The 20,056-nt window shown below is 40.5% G+C and overlaps 1 protein-coding gene across 5 annotated transcripts in view; it reads right to left on the bottom strand.

Moving 5' to 3' along the window:
* Positions 1-4,190: 4,190 nt before the first annotated feature.
* Positions 4,191-20,056, bottom strand: part of pak5 (p21 protein (Cdc42/Rac)-activated kinase 5) — a 40,094-nt gene continuing 24,228 nt past the window's right edge. For 3 of the 5 annotated variants that reach the window (XM_067384587.1, XM_067384586.1, XM_067384588.1), the window contains 7 exons: positions 16,722-17,525; positions 13,354-13,851; positions 11,931-12,064; positions 9,071-9,197; positions 8,679-8,804; positions 8,470-8,604; positions 4,191-5,117 (listed from right to left, as the gene is read on the bottom strand). In XM_067384587.1, the coding sequence (XP_067240688.1) occupies positions 4,962-5,117; positions 8,470-8,604; positions 8,679-8,804; positions 9,071-9,197; positions 11,931-12,064; positions 13,354-13,851; positions 16,722-17,525 (1,980 nt within the window). In that variant the 3' untranslated portion in view covers positions 4,191-4,961. The remainder of the gene's footprint in view (positions 5,118-8,469; positions 8,605-8,678; positions 8,805-9,070; positions 9,198-11,930; positions 12,065-13,353; positions 13,852-16,721; positions 17,526-20,056) is intronic. The other 2 variants (XM_067384589.1, XM_067384590.1) reach the window with 1 other exon arrangement.

Below are 20,056 nucleotides of genomic sequence, written 5' to 3'. Positions count from 1 at the left end.
GTTTGAAGTTTTTCTTTTACAGCTGAAAAGGGGGAAATTGAAGGTTTATTCTGCCTTTAAATGCTGTCGGGATTATCATAATTTTAAATAAAGTATCACAAATTATCATAAAGTCATAGAGTTTCCTAGTTGGAAATTGGACATGAACCCCCAAGTCGTATTTACTACTAGGAAACTCAGAGATAATTTTGACCCCCAAGATTCCCAGTTGGGCATGCCATAAACTTTCAACATGGTGGAGGGGAGAACGATTACTGCTGTCACTGGGATTCTTACTGATGCTGCCTTCGCATGCATGCTCCAAGTTGGAGTTTCCTAGTCAGAAATTCCTAGTTGGTGTCTTCTAGTTGGAAATTCCAAGTCGGAAAATTCCTAGTTATGGATTTCTAGTTGGAAATTCCAAGTCAGAATATTCCTAGACGGGAATTCCAAGTTGGAGTTTCCTATTCGGAAATTCCTAGTTTGAGTCTCTCTGAGTCGGAGCCATAACCTTTAAATATGAGTTAGAGTTTTTCCACAACAGCAACATCACCTTGTCCAAATTTCCTACTTCCCACTTCTGAAGTTGTGATTATGAGCTCATACTGTTCAAGTGCTTTGTCACTGGGAAACTTGAGTGTCAAAATTATCTCTGAGTTTCCTAGTAGTAAATACTACTTGAGAAGGTGTTCATGTCTGATTTCCAACTAGGAAACTCGTATTTATGATAATTCCGAAAGCACGTGAAGGCAGCAGTAATCACAACTTCAGAAGAGGGAAGTAGGACATTTCCGATAGTAGGTGAAGGCAGCGTTAGATCCGTCAGAATGAAACATGACACGGAAACGAATGGAAAATCAATAAGAAGCGGCCGGACGGCAGCAGTCACATCACAGGCATTAAAGATTTCCACAAATGAGCTGCGATCCTCACAGATCAATGTCTCGAGTCTCAGACACTGAAGAGTTTATTGATCTGACACTCAATTAAAAACACTTTCTGTTCGGACGAAGTGATTTATGCTGCACTGCGCTCATAAAACACTGTCGCTCAAGGCTGATTCATCGTGCTTCAGTTTTTTCAGGATTTTCACTGACCACGTGGTTTTTAACTTCTTTTCAGTCTCATGTCATTGTGGTGTGTGTGTGTGTGTGTGTGTGTGTGTGTGATCAGTTACTGCACACGACACACAGTGCTGCTCGTCTCATTCAAGCATGTTCATATTCAATAAACCTTCATTTTTTGTCAGTCTGTTCCTTTTCTTTTGTCATACTTTCAAAACTCTACATTTATTGTAAACGTTTACTGTGACGTGTTGATCGCTACACAAACTTGATTCTTCTTCATAAAACAGTAAGACTAAAATTATACTTTGCTCTTTTCTTATGGAGTTAGGAATATTGTTCTATAGCAAACTGAAGAATTCAAATACTTGAAAAGAATGTTTTTAGAAATCAAGTTTGAAAAACCGCAAACTTCTCTCAAAGACAATAATAAGATGCTTCATGCCTTTATTGAGTTGTTTCAAATAAACAAAACAGAAAAAAATTACAAAAGAATAATAATGACATTAACATCTCATACCCGGCAGAGGTGCGAAAGATTTGAGAACACATTGGTGCAGTTTGATGCTTCAGACGATAGCGTGAATTATTAGAGGTTGGTTCATGACAACAATCTCATGGCAGCTCATAACTTTTGGTGGCTTTTGCTATCTTCATGTGCAATTGGAAATATCGAAAATATGAGTTTGCTAGTCAGAGTTAACTTGTCTGAGTTTCCTAGTTGGGAATACCAAGTCAGAGGTTCCTAGATGGGAATTCCTTGTTGGAGTTTCCTAGTTGGAAATTTCTAGTCAAAGTTTCCTAGATGGGAATTCCAAGGAGGAAATTCCTAGTTGGGTATTCCTAGTTGGAAATTCCTAGTCAGAAATTCTTAGTCTGGAATTTCTATTCGAAGTTTCCTAGGTGGGAATTCCAAGTCAGAAAATCTCAGTCAGAAATTCCTAGTCAGAAACTGTTAGTATGGAATTTCTAGTCAAAGTTTCCTAGTTGGAAATTCCAACTGGGCGATTCCAAGTCGGAAAATTCCTAGATGGGAATTCCATGTTGGAGTTTCCTAGTTGGAAATTTCTAGTCAAAGTTTCCTAGATGGGAATTCCAAGGAGGAAATTCCTAGTTGGGTATTCCTAGTTGGAAATTCTTAGTCTGGAATTTCTAGTCAAAGTTTCCTAGTTGGAAATTCCAACTTGGCAATTTCAAGTTGGAAAATTCCTAGATGGGAATTCCAAGTCAGGAAATTCCTAGTTGGAAATTCCTAGTCAGAAATTCTTAGTCTGGAATTTCTAGTCAAAGTTTCCTAGGTGGGAATTCCAAGTCAGAAAATCTCAGTCAGAAATTCCTAGTCAGAATCTGTTAGTATGGAATTTCTAGTCAAAGTTTCCTAGTTGGAAATTCCAACTTGGCAATTCCAAATCGGAAAATTCATAGATGGGAATTCCATGTTGGAGTTTTCTAGTTGGAAATTTCTAGTCAAAGTTTCCTAGATGGGAATTCCAAGGAGGAAATTCCTAGTTGGAAATTCTTAGTCAGAAACTGTTAGTATGGAATTTCTAGTCGAAGTTTCCTAGGTGGGAATTCCAAGTCAGAAAATCTCAGTCAGAAATTCCTAGTCAGAAACTGTTAGTATGGAATTTCTTGTCAAAGTTTCCTAGTTGGAAATTCCAACTTGGCAATTCCAAGTCGGAAAATTCATAGATGGGAATTCCATGTTGGAGTTTCCTAGTTGGAAATTTCTAGTCAAAGTTTCCTAGATGGGAATTCCAAGGAGGAAATTCCTAGTTGGGTATTCCTAGTCAGAAACTGTTAGTATGGAATTTCTAGTCAAAGTTTCCTAGTTGGAAATTCCAACGTGGCAATTCCAAGTCGGAAAATTCCTAGATGGGAATTCCATGTTGGAGTTTCCTAGTTGGAAATTCCTAGTCTGAGTTTGGAGTCTGAGTCCGAACCACAAATTTAAAATAACGAAGGGGAAAACGATTGCTGCTGTGACTTCTATTCTGTATTAGTTTTTTCCACAACAGCTACATCACCCTTTATTGTTAGAGTAGTGCACAGTGTTTTATACAAAGCAAAAATAGCATGTATTTGACCGAAATTCCAGAATTATCAGCAAGCTGATGCAGTGAATGTTTATGTGGTTGTCAACGAATGGGACACTACATTTTATTTAAAATTTATTATCTTCAATATATTTTGGCTTTAATAAGATTTTCATAATAAATAGGCAAGATTAATCCTGTTGTCCTCCATGATTCCTATTCTTTCAGACAAGAAAGCACTTGAACAGAACAAGCTCGTAATCACGACTTCAGAAGCGGGAAGTAGGACATTTCTAATTACATTTGAAGGCAGCATATGAGCTCGTTCTGTTCAAGTGCTTTGTTCTGGAACTCAGACTAGGAAATTCTGACTAGGAAACTCATATTGACGATAACTCTGACAGCACATGATGCAGCATTAATTCATACGATCTGATTAAGTTTCTCGTGAGATCGTGATGAACATGACCAGACTTCAAGGCTCATATGCCACAAGTGAACATATTATTCATATTTATTATTTTTGTTTTTATACGTGTGAGCTAATATACTTCTGAGTCAATAGTCTGACTCTTAGTAGGCTGTTTTGTTTCTTGTCCTTCATCTCACATCAGTGGTTTAAGTAAATTCTCCTACAAATTTATTAAGATTTCTAAGTACTTTAATTTGTTATACTACAGTACATTACTGTCATTATATTCTTAAAAAAATGTAATTAAAAATATTTGAGGTCAAAGGGATTTTCACCAATTACACTTTTAGAACGTAGCTGAAGACCTGATTTCTGTGACTCCGGCCACTGAAAGCTCTATAGATAAATCTGCGGCTCAGAATCGTCTTAAACAAGAGCTCCGGATATAATTCAAGCTGCAATGGACTTCAAATACACTGTTTTAATATTTATTATTAATCTAGATTGGGATGTCAGTAGAGTATATTATATAGTCATTTCTGATGTGATTGTCATTCACAGCGAATCATCAGTTCTCTTTATTTATGAAAAGTTCAGTGGAGAAAATGAAGGTAGATGACTCTGTGTGTGTTTATAAGGGCCTCAAACCAAAAACATCCTCATAATACAGATGAAAGCACATGATGGCACACAGACGTATTTGTGTTTTTTATTGAAAGCAGCTTTTCGTGACACACATGCAAGATCACTGTACAAAAGCAACATGACAGCTGGATCTGTATATTTCTACAGGTGATGCCAGAAACACACGTTCATATTTACAGATCACAGTGACCAATGAGACACGGGTGAGACGGAGACTAGAAAACACGCGTGATTGATTATTGTGCCAAACACGTTAATATTGCTAGAGGTCGGATGAATGAAGTGTTGGTGATTTAAACACGATCAGACGGGTTGTCGTCCAACGATGAGAATGAAAAAGGCCACACTACTGAGAAATCAGAAATCAATACAGCGTAGAAAACTCTGGCATGACGGGCGGCAGTATCTACAAATGTAGAATAAATAAATATATTCAGATTCATCTGTCTGCAACAGGAAGTTTAAATGACCATCTTCAAAAAAATTAAATATAAACAGTAGGAAAGTTTTTTATTATTCTCATCATTATTATTAATATTATTTTGCAGAAACTCTCAAGTTCTATGTAATACTGCCCATTTCACCATGATAACATCACAACAAAAATACTGCTGTTTATCAAAACTGTACAAGTAAAACTTACAATTGCTCTAAAATAGTTAGCGTGAGAAGACGACAGTGAAAAAGACGCTTGTTGGTTAAGAGACTCTACTGTATCGCCGCACGGATCCGGCGCGGGATCAAACCGAACGCCAGCGGCCCGAGACGCCACCGCCCTGCTGTTCCGGTAATGAATGAAAGCGCTTGCGTGGCTCCAGCGGTGCTTCAGCGGTGCCGGTAGTGCCGCATCAGAGGAACGATGCAGGACGGCGGTCCGGACAGCTTCAGGAACGGGTGCTGCAGGAGCTCCTGCGCTGATGCACGCTGGGACGGCTCGCGCACCAGCATCAGGTCCAGAAAGGCTCGCAGGACCGACGACACCTGAACCAAAGCACACATGACAGAAAACATTAGACGGAGCAGCTGCTGATTCAGAGCAGAGCTGATGTCATGTTTATATCTGCATCATAAGTTCATTGATCTGAACTGTGTAAACAGTGTTTATTGTACATCCTACTATATAGTTATCCACATACATAAAGACAGAAGCGCTATGTGATATAAAGCAAATCTCGACTGCTTGATTGTTTATATCATAACAAAATGATCTAAACAAGCTCTAATTTGCCAAATACGACTATTAACTCTTATGTGAAAAATGCCACATTAACTCTTTCCCCACCAATGTCTCCAGCCAGCAACAGCATTTTTTTTAATCATTTTCTAAAAACTTCTACTTCATTCCAAGTTGGAGTTTCCTAGTTGAAAATTCCTAATCCTCAATTTCTAGTTGGAAATTCCAAGTCGGAAAATTCCTAGTAGGAAATTCCAAGTTGAAAAAAATCCTAGTCGGGAATTCCAAGTTGGAGTTTCCTAGTCCGAAATTCCTAGTCGGAGTTTTCAGGTCTAAATCGGGGTCATAAACTTTTAAATATGGCAGAGAGATTTTTCAAATGGTAAAAAGAGGTGGAGTAGAGGAGGTGCAACCAAAAAAATCTAAATACATATGAGCTGAGAGATTTTTCAGAAAATCTGCATGGCCCGCAGAATATTTTGTTGTATGAATATCTGTAAAATACATTAAAAAAGAAAGAACAGATCCTCTGCTTTTAAACAACAACAAAATAAAAGTTTTATTCTAGCTTCATGCATTCTTTTTTATCAACACTTGAATGTGGATACGTTTCATAAAAAAAGCTACATTTTGAACAGAAAGCTGTGAAAATCGTGTTTTTGTCAAAGTCTTAATCCGGATGGGATTCAGAACGATGATCGAAACACAGATGGAGTAGATCGAATCCATCAAAGCTTCACAGTCGTTTCCTCTTCATGAGTTCAACATTTCATTCAGTAACGTTAATTCCCTAGTCAGCCTTTCCTAGTCAGAAATTCTTAGTCTGGAATTTCTAATCAGAGTTTAAAAGTCAGAAATTCATAGTCAGCATTTCCTAGTTAGAAATTTTTTGTCATGTATTTCTAGTGGAGTTTCCAAGTCAGGAAATTCCTAGTCATCAATTTCTAGTTGGAAATTCCAAGTCGGAAAATTCCTAGTCGGAAATTCCAAGTTGTAAAATTCCAAGTCGAAAAAAAAAAATCCTAGTCGGGAATTCCAAGTTGGAGTTTCCGAGTCGGAAATTCCTAGTCAGAGTTTCCAGGTCTGAGTCGGAGCCATAAACTTTAAATTGGGTGGAGAGATTTTTCACAAAATTTTCAAGGCCTGCAGAATATTCTGTTTCAATGAATATCTGAACATGTAACATATCAAAAGAAAGAACAGAGCCTCTGCTTTAAACAACAACAAAAAACGTTTTAATCTAGCTTCATGCATTCTTTTTTTATCAACACTTGAATGTGGGTAAGTTTCATTAAAAAAAGCAACATTTTGAAGCCGAGAAAATCGTGTTTTTGTCAAAGTCTATGTCCAGATGGGATTCAGAATGATGATCGAAGCACAGATGGAGTTGATCGAGTCCATCAACACCTCAAAGCTTCACAGTTGTTTCCTCTTCATGAGTTCAACATTTCATTCAGCAATGTTAATTCCTAGTCAGCGTTTCCTAGTCAGAATTTTTAGTCGGAAATTCCTAGTCAGAAAATACTAGGAATTTCTAATTGGAGTTTAAAAGTCCGAAATTCATAGTCAGCGTTTCCTAGTTAGAAATTCTTAGTCAGGTATTTCTATTGGAGTTTCCACATCGGAAATTCATAGTCGGAAAAATTCCTAGATGGGAATTTCAAGTAGGAGTTTCCAAGTCAGAAATTCCTAGTAGGAGTTTCCACGTCTGAGTTGGAGCCATAAACTTTAAATACAGTGGAGCGATTTTTCACAAAATTTTCATGGCCCGCAGAATATTTTGTTGTATGAATATATGTAAAGTATATCAAAAGAAAGAACAGATCCTCTGCTTTTAAACAACATCAAAAAACATTTTATTCTAGCTTCATGCATTGTTTTTTTATAAACACGTGTATGTGGATAAGTTTCATAAAAAGCTACATTTTGAACAGAGGGCTGTGAAATTTTGTTTTTGTCAAAGTCTTCGTCCGGATGGGATTCAGAACGATGATTGAAACACAGATGGAGTAGATCGCGTCCATCAAAGCTTCACAGTCGTTTCCTCTTCATGAGTTCAACATTTCATTCAGTAACGTTAATTCCCTAGTCAGCCTTTCCTGGTCAGAATTTTTAGTCTGGAATTTCTAATCAGAGTTTAAAAGTCAGAAATTCATATTCAGCATTTCCTAGTTAGAAATTTTTAGTTAGGTATGACTAGTGGAGTTTCCAAGTCAGAAATTCCTAGTCATCAATTTCTAGTTGGAAATTCCAAGTCGGAAAATTCCTAGTTGGAAATTCCAAGTTGTAAAATTCCTAGTCGGAAATTCCAAGTGGAAAAAAAATCCTAGTCAGGAATTCCTAGTCAGGAAGTCTGAGTTTCCACGTCTGAGTCGGAGCCATAAACTTTAAATATGGTGGAGAAATTTTTCACAAAACTTTCATGGCCTGCAGAATATTTTGTTGTATGAATATCTGAACATGTAACATATCAAAAGAAAGAACAGAGCCTCTGCTTTAAACAACAACAACAAAAAAAGTTTTAATCTAGCTTCATGCATTATTTTTTATCACCACTTGAATGTGAGAAAGTTTCATTTAGAAAAGCAACATTTTTGACAAAAACATAATTTTCTCAGCTTTTTGTTCAAGTCTAAATCTGGATGGTATTCAGAACGATGATCGAAACACAGATGGAGTAGATCGCGTCCATCAAAGCTTCACAGTCGTTTCCTCTTCATGAGTTCAACATTTCATTCAGTAACGTTAATTCCCTAGTCAACCTTTCCTAGTCAGAATTTTTAGTCTGGAATTTCTAGTCGGAGTTTCCAAGTCGGAAATTCATAGTCAGATATTCTTAGTTGGGAATTTCTAATTGGAGTTTAAAAATCGGAAAGTTCAACATTTCATTCAGTAACGTTAGGCAGTTTTTATTTATATGCTGTTGAATGTTTGATGGTCGTGTTAATAATCGACATCAGTAATCGCTTGTTTCTGCCTCTTCTTTTCCTGTGTATTCGGATATTCTGTACTATTTCAAAAGATGTGTAATAGTGCCTCCTACAGTATAACAGTGAAAACATGGATCGCTGGAAAATTTCGTAATGGCAGGGAAATAGTTCAGATATTCTAAACGTTAAGATCATGATGTTTGCGCTCATGTGACCAACAGAAACGCACCTTATGAGACTCTTTGAGCCGTGGCGGCAGGTTGTCTCGTATGCGTCTCATGGCCTGCAGCGGAGGTTCGTTGAAGTACGGAGGTTCTCCGTCCACCATTTCGATCACCATAATGCCCAGAGACCAGATGTCCACCTGCAAACACAGGACAACAGCTTCAGCAGAGCCGTCTATCAAACACGGGTCACCGGTTATGAAGGACGGCGTACCTCAGTGCCGTAGGGTAACCTGGAGATGACCTCCGGTGCCATCCAGTACGGCGTTCCCACCAGAGACTTCCTCTTGGGAACCTCTTTGGACACTTGAGCACAGAAGCCGAAATCAGAGAGCTTGATCTGCGGAGAGAAACAGAAGCGGGACGTATAGGACACAACGCAAAGCTGATTAACTGCTAATCACCCCTTCATTTGTCATGTTCTCTCAACTAATTACAAGGTGGGAGACACGATTTAATTACTTGGAACTACTGAAGTTGCTAATTAGCCCTGATCACTTTTCTATCCTCACAATAAACACATGTATGTGTGTAACTACACAAACAGTTACATCACACAACCACATGTCATGTGATATATGATATGATATGAAGGAGGTAACGCACGCGTCCGTCGCTGGTGAGCAGGATGGAGTCGCTCTTGATGTCTCGGTGAATGACGCCCTGCGTGTGGAGGTACGACAGCGCCTTCAACACCGACAGACAAACGGTGGCGATCTGCTCCTCATTCATCCTGTGAACGAAACACACACACGTTCTCATCAGAACACCTCCTGAACATCTCAGAGATGAGATCCAATGGAGACATGCTTCTCAGATGTTTCTCCTGAGATAAACATGGTTGCTAGGGTGTTCTGTGTGGTTTAAAGCAGCCTGTGATGACAGACTAATGACTGAGTTGTTTGAATTTCCACTCAAATTCATCTCGTCTCACTGTGTGAATGTAAATAAGAGTAATTTCAGCTCGTCTAAACCAGAAGCATCTATTATCACAGATTCAGGTTCAGCAGCGGCACTGAGCAACTAACCTGATCACTGTCCGCCTACACACACACACACACACACACACTAACACACACAGAAGCGCATGTCATTAGCAGCACGCCTCAAACGCACAGCTTTAGCGCAGAACAAAGGCTGGTGGGTGATTCAGGACTCAAGCGTCTGCAGAGCGTGAACGGAGGCCCAGCTGTCGACTGCGCGCTCATCTGTCTCGCCTGCGGCTGCGGCTGCGGCTGCACTGGAGCTGAACATGCTGCCATTCGCTCCTCCTCAACACTAATGCACAGACGGGACGCGTTTGTAATTACTCTGACGGGAGCTCCATGAAGGACGCTTCTGTCTCCAGAACCAGATGCGAGATTTACTGTATATACAGAATAAAACTAGCAGTGAAATGTAAACCTGGTCAGAATATTAGAGTGTGCATTAAATATAGGCAAGGCAAGTTTATTTATATAACACATTTCATACACAATGATAACTCAAAGTGATTTACATAAAAAAGGAAACAAATACATCAGAATTAAAATATAAATAAACAGTAGGAAAAGAGTAAACTAAGATGAACATAAGTAATAATGGCAACACATTGGATAACTGCATTAGTTAGCATGAATAATCTATTAATCTTACCTAATGTTAATTTCAACATTTACCAATATATTATTAAAATTAAAAGTCTTATCTGTTAATATTACTTCATGGATTTGAGCTGACATGAAATAACAATGAAGTGTTAAATAATTGTATAAAAATCCAATATATTTGAACAAAGATGAAAAAATCTGGTTCTTCTTTTGTAAGTTGCTTTGGATAAAAGCATCTGCTAAATGTAAACATTATGTATTTTAAATTAAACCATTTATATTAAATTAATTTATATTATATTACACTATTTTACACATTATGTATATTATATTAATTATATTTAATTTGTTGGTAATTTCAACATTTACAAATACATTAAAGTACAATTAAATGCAATTATAGTTCAAATCTAAATTTGTTTCTGTTAATATTATTTCACGGATTTGAGCTAACATGAACAAACTAAAATCAAATTATTTAAGTAATTTTAATTCAGATTGATAAATACTGTAATAAATATTAATATAATATTTACTATAAATATTAAATAGTAATACAAATACTAATATAGTATTGATGACTATATTTCTAATTGTTAATAAATGTTAGTTAATGCATTACTAACGGGACCTTATTGTAAAGTAATAAGTAGGATTAAACAGAAAAAAACGATACAGCTAATAATCTGCTGTAAAATCCCTTTTACTCTGGTAAAGTCACTGTAACACACAGCTTGACTGTTTTATAGACATTCATATTTATGTTCAATAAACAAATAAACACACACACGCATGTGAAGAGTTGTTCCGTCATGTGACGCAGTTACTGCATCTGTTAAACACACTGAACGTCTGCCGTGTGCTAAACGATCATCCAATCACAGCTCAGAGTGAGTTTATAAGCTCTGATTAGCCTTAAACACCTGCATATCCCGCATTAATACACACAAACTCATCTACCAGAGCCTCGTTAAAATCACTGTTAATTGAGAACGTGCTCTCTGAACAGACACACGCAGGAGACCAGCGCCACGATCATCATACACGAGACACGCGTCTATATTATATTATATTACTTCTCTATTAAACCCAGTATTGTAATATTATGAATATTTTTGTGGCTCTTTGACAAACTGCTTTTGCTCCTCACTTTGGATAAAAACATCATAAAATGCATGCATTTAAATATTATTACAAATATTTCAGTCTAGTTAAACCTTATCAAACTGTGAGTGTCACATGACCCGTGTCGCTCAGGATGCAGCCTAAGAAGGGAGCTGTCTATGTAGGCAGCAGATCAGCATCACAGCACACATCTCTCTATTAGCATCTCAAGCAGGACCAAAATAAAGCGACGGTTGGGGATGGAAGCGTGTCGTGTCGACGGGGCACGCGTCTCTGAAAGCGTGTAATTACAGTCCAACACCAACCTGACGAACAACGCCAATTACTGTAATTATGCCGACGCTTCGTGAGACAGAAGCAGCGTTTAAAACAAACTTTAACAATAATAAATCATCACTGGACTATTGTCTCCAGCAGAAAACACTGCATTCAAAGCGCTCAGTCTTTGAGAAGTGTAACATTACAATTACATATTAGATTTAATAATAGAGCTGGTTGTGAAATGTGTTAAACACCTTCACTATTAATTAGACCAAAACCATCACATGATATAGCTGTTTCTGCCAGAAACTCAGTGAACAACACGATCATGCCTAGTGTGATAAAATCAGTATCCTTCACAAATAAACTTTATCTCACTCGATTATTTTCTCTTTCTGAATTTGAATCTCGATGGACTCGAAGCAAAAGATCAGATGGTTCAAATTGAATGAATGAATCAGTGTTCTGATTGGACGAGACACTCCTCTTACCTCGTATGAGTGACGATGTCAGTCAAGGCTCCGCCCTCCAAGAACTCCATCACTACCCAGAGTTCATCACCGACCAGATAACTGTTATACATGTCAACCACGTTCTCGTGATGGTAGTCTCTCATGATGACCACCTGCGAACAGACGAGGAGACGGACACTGTGAACGACTTAGTGTGATTACAGCAAAAGTGACAATAATACTTTTTGTGCACAAAAAACAAAACAAAAATAACGACTTTATTCAACAATCTCTTCTCTTCTGTCATTATCTTACGCAGGTGACGCAGTAACACAGTGAAGCTTCCGTGTTTACGTCCGAATGCCGGCTCAGTATTGGCCAAAGCTGGTCACGTGATCAGCACGACGAGATCAGCCAATAACGAGTCGACGTTCTGACGTAGAACCTGGAAGCGCTGGACGTAAACAACGTAAGATAATGACACAGAAGAAATTGTTGAATAAAGTGGTTATTTTTGTTTTGTTTTTGCGCACAAAAAGTATACTCGTCTCTTCATCACATTAAGGTTGAACCACTGCAGTCACATGACTGTTTTAACAATGTCTTTAGTTCCTTTCTGGAGCTTGAAAGTGTTGATTATACTGCTGTCTATGGACGAGTCTCTCAGATTTCATCAAAAATATCTTAATTTGTGTCTGAAGATGAACAAAGATCTTTAGGGTGTGGAACGACATAATTAATGACAGAAATTATATTTCTTTAAATGAGTAAATATATGCACTGTGGTCATTTACATGTCAGCAGCTCATGATCCGCCGGTCTCGATTCACATTTGGGTCACTTTTAATGTGCATTTGGGAGACGCAACACATGCTAAACATCTTTACAAATTCTAATAAGAAGTGCTTATAAACCAGCTGTTGTCAATAAAGCTTTAAAGTCACCACGAACTCAAAATTGACCATTTTGATTTTTTTATGGAATCTGAAAATTTATCATAAATCATCATGTTTTAAATTCATCTTGAATCAGAATATCTTCCTCTTGCAGCAGCTCTTCTCTTCTCTGATGATGAGGGCGGGGCAACCTGTCACTCACATGAGATCCACCAATAGCAAACCATCCAATCAATCCCCCACAGAGAAAATCAAGCTACATTTGTTCTTGTTTGCCAAGCAATTTCTATCGGATATACGGTTCAATAGGGAAGAACAGACCTGCACAACAGACTTTTCTACAGCAAAATAAAAGCTCAATGGTTTATCATTTGAAAATAAATTTAGACAGACCTAATTATTAGTACTGTAATTTCAAGGTTGTACTGTAAAATAAAATGATTATATTTTTTTTCTTTTAGACATATTGATATACAATCAGAAAAGTTTAGGCCAAACAGCCCTACGAACAAGCAGCGATTTTTCCATAATTGTAAATGTACACCTGGAAAGCGGTCAGCGCTCACCTCGTTGAACAGAAGTTCTCGTCGCTGCTGTTTCCGCAGGTCCATCTTCTTAACGGCCACCTGCTTCCCGCTGTGCTTCTCGGTGGCGATGCACACGATGCCCGTGGATCCCTCTCCGATCTTCAGGAAGTTGTCCAGATACTCGCGCGGGTCGCCCGGGTTCACCACCAGCTGCAGCGCCGCCCGGAACTGCTCGTGGGAAACCCTGGAGGGCGGCTGCTCCGAGGACGAGCCCCAGCTGGGCGGGGGATACGCGCCGGGCGGGATGTAGGGCGAGGAGGGCTGCGAGTGCGCCCCCTGCGGGGTGTAGGGAGGGCTGGGCTGGGACGGCGGGTGGTGGTACGGCGACGGCTTATAGTGGAAGGGCGGCGGGTACTGGAAACTGGCCGGGTAAGCGGGCTTGCCGTGGCTCTGAGGTAGTTTGAGGGGCATGCGCGGGTACGCCTCGCCCCCCGGCACCTGCGGACTCCCGTCCCGAGACGCTCGCTCGTAGTCGCCCTGTTCGATTCAAACAAGACACGTTAGCAGTGAATAATGCAAACTCACAGAGCAGGAGAACACGCTCCTCATTTATCACAGGAATGCTGTCTACTGAGGGAACTCAATGTCACACATCCTGAAAAATAAAATGCCTCACGTTTCCACATAAATTTTCAACACTGATAATAATCATAAATGTTTCTTGAGCAGCAAATCATCATATTAGAATGATTTCTGAAGGATCATGTGACACTGAAGACTGGAGTAATGATGCTGAAAATTCAGCTTTGATCACAGGAATAAATTACACTTTACTATATATTCACATTGATTTACACTAGAATAATATTTCACTGTTTTACTGTATTTTTGATCAAATAAACGCAGCTTTGATGAGCAGAAGAAAACATTAAAACATCTTTTGAACGGTAGTGTACATATATCACATACATGCAGCCGAGTCAAAGGAGAGCTGAGATCTTTTCAGCATTAAAAACTGCAGCTGCATTTGATACTAACAGAGCAGCGCATTAGAGAGATTCTCCGGCGCTCTCGTCCTCCACGTCAGAGAGTAAGTTCCCTGATCTGCAGGGTCACGGTGGGCGGCAGATTGAATTATTCCCACCACGCCCAGAACACAAAAAGATGACACGACACGGATCGTCTTCTAACCGCCTCATGATGAGGAAGCTGGCGGCGGAGGTGACGGGCGGCGTGTAATTACGCCAGTGGACTCGTTTAATCAATCATCCCGGCGAGGGTGTTTATGGGCCGGAGAAGTCCCGAGACCCCCTTTCCCAACCGGCACCGCTGGCTGATCCATGTTCGTTAAATGCACATTAATCTGAATTTGGCAGCGTAATCAACAACCCAACTGGAGTGTGAAATTGAATTCTGTGGTGGAACAGCGCGCCGCGGCTTTTATGCAAGGCCTGCAGAAAAGGAAGGTGCCACAACATCAGTTCATCACAATGAGCGCGTGCGTGCCCGAGTTCCCAAGTCCCCGAGCTGTCGGCCTTTAACGGCCTGCCGTTCCCAACAGCGCCAGCAAAGCGCTTGGCTCGCTGAAAGTGACCGAGTCGAGGTGAATGAGAAAGAAAGAGGTTCATTATGACTTCGGTGAGCCGAGACTGATGGGAGTCGCAGCCTGAATGTGCCGAACACTCCCAATCACGTCGTACAGCAAATCACACACGTAATACAGTGAGCATACAGTAGAGATTTCCCTGAATCGCTCTCTAATGCGACCTTGTGTGAAGGAACAAAACCTGCCAAGAATATGCCTCATATTTCACCTCAAAAATCAAAGACAAATTAACATTAGGAACATTAGGCATTGCGACATTATTTTCATGACAAAAAAACATATTTACACAAAAAAATCTCATTGGTGAAATAAGAGAAAATGACAACAAATCATTAACAGCATGAAATTGGATATTTAAAATCATACTGGATGTACTGAATTTAATTCATGCTGTTTTAAAATAAAATAGTTTTCATACAGTGAAAATAGTGTCAAGTTCTTTCATATTGTCAGATATGATACAGACATTTCTTTATGAGATTCATCTGATGATGGCGACGGTAAGACTAAATACAAAACAATATGCATCTTGCAAATTCTGCAATATATGTCACAACACATTGAGGAATTATCCAGGAAGCGGCCTAGTGTACTTCTTAAGCACGCTGATGTCTTTTCAGTGATCCTGAAATATTTGTGAATTAAAATGACAACAGCACATCCCGGTTCAGAGCGCGTCTGGGATGAGCCGCTGTTATCTGGGAGATTGCTACTGTTCCATTAATTGATTCCTGTGCCGCTCTCATGAGTAATTCCGTGTCTCTGCCGGCCGCGCTCTTTTCACGGGAGAGTAGATTAAGAACTGACACGAGATCCATCACTGCGGAGCATCGGAGCACCACAGCCCGAGCAGTGATGCGACCCGGGAGATAATACGCCCTGCACAGCCTGCGGGTGAGGACCGGACAGTGTCTGCAGAACGTCCACTGCAATCTTTAATTCTACACAGCGCTGGGAAGCTTCCATTGGGAACAATGCGGCATTTATACGGGAACGGGAAGTGCGTGAACTGAGCATTAATGCAATGTAAAAGCATGTACCGAATACATGCATGTAAATGTAGTGCGCCTTAATGACTGTGCATTTTTGCTGCCACAAGATGTTTAAGCAAAACAATTGATCTCTATGGAGCCTTTCATTCCAAAATCGGCCCAGCAATGATCTCTGAGGAGACAAGCTGCATTTGACTCAAGGTTTGGTTTAAAATTAAATGTAATTATTCAGTAATATTATTGATCTGACTGCACAGATATTTGAGCTGAACTGATCTGAATAATGACTCTATTGTCTTCTGTAGAGCAGCTTTACAGCAGAATCTGAATTTGCATATAAGTGGCTTTTCTTGCCATAAATGCTTGGATAACACGCCTACGTCTCCTTTGACTAAAAATAATGGCTAGTGCATTGGCTGGGATAAACGTAAACCTACCAACATCCGTTGCCACGATTTAAGAAATGACTTTAGAACGTTTTAGTTGAATAACATCAGTTAATGGAAACGGCGTCATTCCGCAGTAGTTTTTTAATCGAAATTTAGAAAATATCGCAAATCTGTAATGGAAATGTGGCTTTTGATTCTGTTAGTTTGTTTCTGTTTGTCACTGTGAAGCTGCTTTGAAACAATCGGTAAAGTATAAAACGCTACAGAAAAATGTACGTTTGGATTTCTTTCGCATCGTGAACCACATAAACTTGTCGCATCAATAATGCATTGGTGTATTTTGACATGATGCCCCTGAGAGAAAAATGTGAACACGTCATCTTTAGAAGCTGCTTATCAGGACGCTGAGTTTATCTTTACCTTGCTTATGACGAGCGAAGACGTGTTTTCTGACAGTCTGGGGTACGTGTACGAACTGTACGACCCCTGCGGCGCCGCTTTAAATGCGCTGATGCCGTACGGCACGCTGGGCTCCTGCAGGCCAGATCCCGACCTGGAGCGCTGCCGGATGGCCGGCTGAGGACTCGTCTGACTGATGTATGAGGACTTGGGCCTCTTGTCGTAGTCCTCCCTCAGTCCCGCTCCGTATCCCCAGTCTCCGTCGGGGTAGGTCATCTGCTCGCTGTGGATGGAGACCCGAGACGGCGTTCCCAGCGGCTGTTCCCTGTAATCCTGACTGGATCCCCCCAGAGAAGCCCGGTAGTAGTCCCTCCGCCCGCCCATGGCCATCTCGTCGGTGGACAGCCGCATCTTGCTCTCCAGGTAGGCGTGGTAGTCCGGAGGCATCTTGGCGTAGTCCGAAGACTTCTGAGGCATGGCGTCGGGATAGAAGGGACTCCGGATCGGATGGCCGTTCTGTTTGAGGGAGAAGCGGTAGTGCCGTCCGACCGGCCACTCCCCGTCATGGACGCGGTACGGATCTAGTGAGAAGTCCTTGCTGCTGTCCAGGTCGCACGAGTAGCGGCCATAGTAGTGTCCGAAGCCGTTCTCCTCCGGCCCGCCGGCGTTGGACGTGGACGCAGACGCTGGTTTGCTGGCCTGATGGGCTCCGGGCGGACTCTCTTTCCTCAGAGAGTTGGAGCGGGTCACGGAGATGCTGTCAAACTCCTCCAGCAGGCCGTTGATGGAGGCGTCTTTGGGCGGCCGGCTACCACGGACAATGGTCTGCAAAGAGAAGGCAGGAGAGTCAGTGAGAGACTTGAAGGTCCAGGCCAGAGCATTTCACCACATTGTGCTATATTTTGACAGAGTCAAACAGCAGTGGGAGTGCGATCAGAACAGGTTTGGCAGCAGCGCTCTCACGAGCTGAGCCTGAATGAATCACAGCGTTGCTCATCTCATCCCACTGCCGCTTAAGCATGTTACACAGCTGTGTCGTGACTCGCTGCAGAATAAAACCCTGAAACAGACCCAAAATATATGAGTGGCATAAGCTGAAAGGCCCAACGGAAGGTTTTTCCCAACTTCCCCACTTGATAGTCATCCAAAACCTCATTACAATTACATGAGCAGATTACAAAAGACAGACATTAGATGACTCTTTTCATATTTTCTATACAGTACAGTCTGACCTAACACAGGTGAAACCAATCCCACAGATGCACACTGCAGATGAAGATCACACAGACGGCAAGAAAACACCTTAGCAACTGCAAAGCAACATACTAAAAATACTCTGAACATAGAAACATAGTGACAACCCTTCACAACACCATAACATCAGGACAGAGAGGTTTGTACAGTCAACTCAATATCTTGTGAAACTGACGAATGTAGTCATTTACTAGATTAATATTTAATTTCTGTATTTTTGAGTAACTGCTACTGTATGCACAAGTACAAATTGTGGTAAATTGATGATTGTTAAAAGATTAAATCTTAAAAGAGGACTGTAATGTGAGTCAGAGTATATTTCTAGACATGACCGTACAGTATGCGGTGTGTGACGCTCCAGTAAAGAGTGGCCTCGGTGATCTTGACCTGCATCTGCAGTAGAAAAACGACCTCATTTAGTTTGCTGCTGCAGCTCTTTAAGTAACGTCACATGACCTCGAGGAAGAGTAGTACAGAGGTCTGGACTGATCCAGAACAAGAGATCTTAAGCATGCTGTAGAGTTTTGTTCCAGATGCCTGTCATCAATCAAAACACCTTGATGAGCTCATTCAGATCAAACTCCTCAGGCAGGTGGAATCATGGGTAGACGGTCACATTCATGCTGTGAAACCCCTGTAAGATCCACCAGGAGCAAGACTGAATCATCATCCAACCCTATCGTTCCTCCAGCTTAATGCTGTAAAACCCTTTTGGTTGTAACTGGTCTTTTGGTTGATTGTAGCATTGAGATAAACTAATGCATGTCAGTGTTGGTCCATGTGAACTGAAAGATTCAATCTATTAAACACCAACATGAGTCAAGCTGAGACCAGAATGAGATCAAGCCGTCTGACCACATTCACATGCACATCATTTTCAGATTGGCCCACATTAAACCTTTACTCTGAAGCTCAATATAAACACATTCTCAGTGTTTAATGTGCATGTAAAATAGAGAAGCACAAGATCGATTTTCACATTCTCACTTCAAATTAAAAATCAAATCAGATAACAGGTAAAACAATATAAATACAGTAAATGTGCATGAACAGAAACACTTTCAGATCTATAATCATGAAGTTTTTGATTTAACAGATCTGAAGTGCTGGAACAGGTGGTCAGGTTAAGAGAAACAGAGGAGCTAATAAACGTCACACTCCTTCAGCACAGAAAGAGGAAATAAATCTCCCGGACAGGCCAGTCTCCTCCTCACAGGAGCATTACACTGAGTGTCATCCATCTCTTTAATGCGCGTGTCTCTGAGCTCATTCACTGAGCAGAGTCCATCTGAAGAGAATGTGATCACAGGCCTTCACACCTCTGATCTGCTGCCGTCACTTCAATACACCCGCTAACACTCACTCAGACTAATGTTGGTTAGTCAAATAAAGCTCCGCTTAGACTCAGAGCCATCAGAGGCTCATTTGAATAAGACACAAACACCCTAAATATGATACCAACTGTACAGTAATGCGCTAACTAGATTAAATAAAAGTTAGTCAAGACAAACTTTATGTTATCTCGAGAACGCCTGGCCGGAAAGTTTGAATTAGTTTTGCCATGCAGATAGACAGATGTTGTTCTGGGTGTTTGAAGAGAGGTCATATCAATCACAAGTTCAGTACCGCAAGGCTCAGTACTAGGACCGTTGCTTTTCATCCTGTCTAAACTACAGCATATGCTCTCAATGACAAATGCGAAACAGTTAGTTCATGCGTTCATGACCTCAAGGCCAGATTACTGTAACGCTCTACTGGGTGGTTGCCCTGCAAGCTTAATAAACAAACTCCAGCTGGTCCAGCAGCTAGAGTTCTTACTAGAACCAGGAAGTATGACCATATTAGCCCGGTTCTGTCAACACGCCATTGGCTTCCTATTAAACATTGCATACATTTTAATATCTTGCTAATTACTTACAAAGTACTAAATGGTTTAGCTCCCCAGTACTTGAGCGAGCTCTAAACACATTATAGACCCACATGTCTATTGCAATTTCGAATAAAACCAGACACACTCTGTCAGTTTACATCGAGACAAAACATCTCTTTAACCAGGCATACACATAACACATTATCACATCTCAATAATTCAAATCAGTTGA

This window comes from Chanodichthys erythropterus, chromosome 4 (assembly GCF_024489055.1).
Source record: "Chanodichthys erythropterus isolate Z2021 chromosome 4, ASM2448905v1, whole genome shotgun sequence".
Lineage (NCBI taxonomy): Eukaryota > Metazoa > Chordata > Actinopteri > Cypriniformes > Xenocyprididae > Chanodichthys > Chanodichthys erythropterus.
The sequence above is the reverse complement of the archived record's forward strand: the minus strand, read 5'-3'. Positions and strand labels throughout refer to the sequence as shown.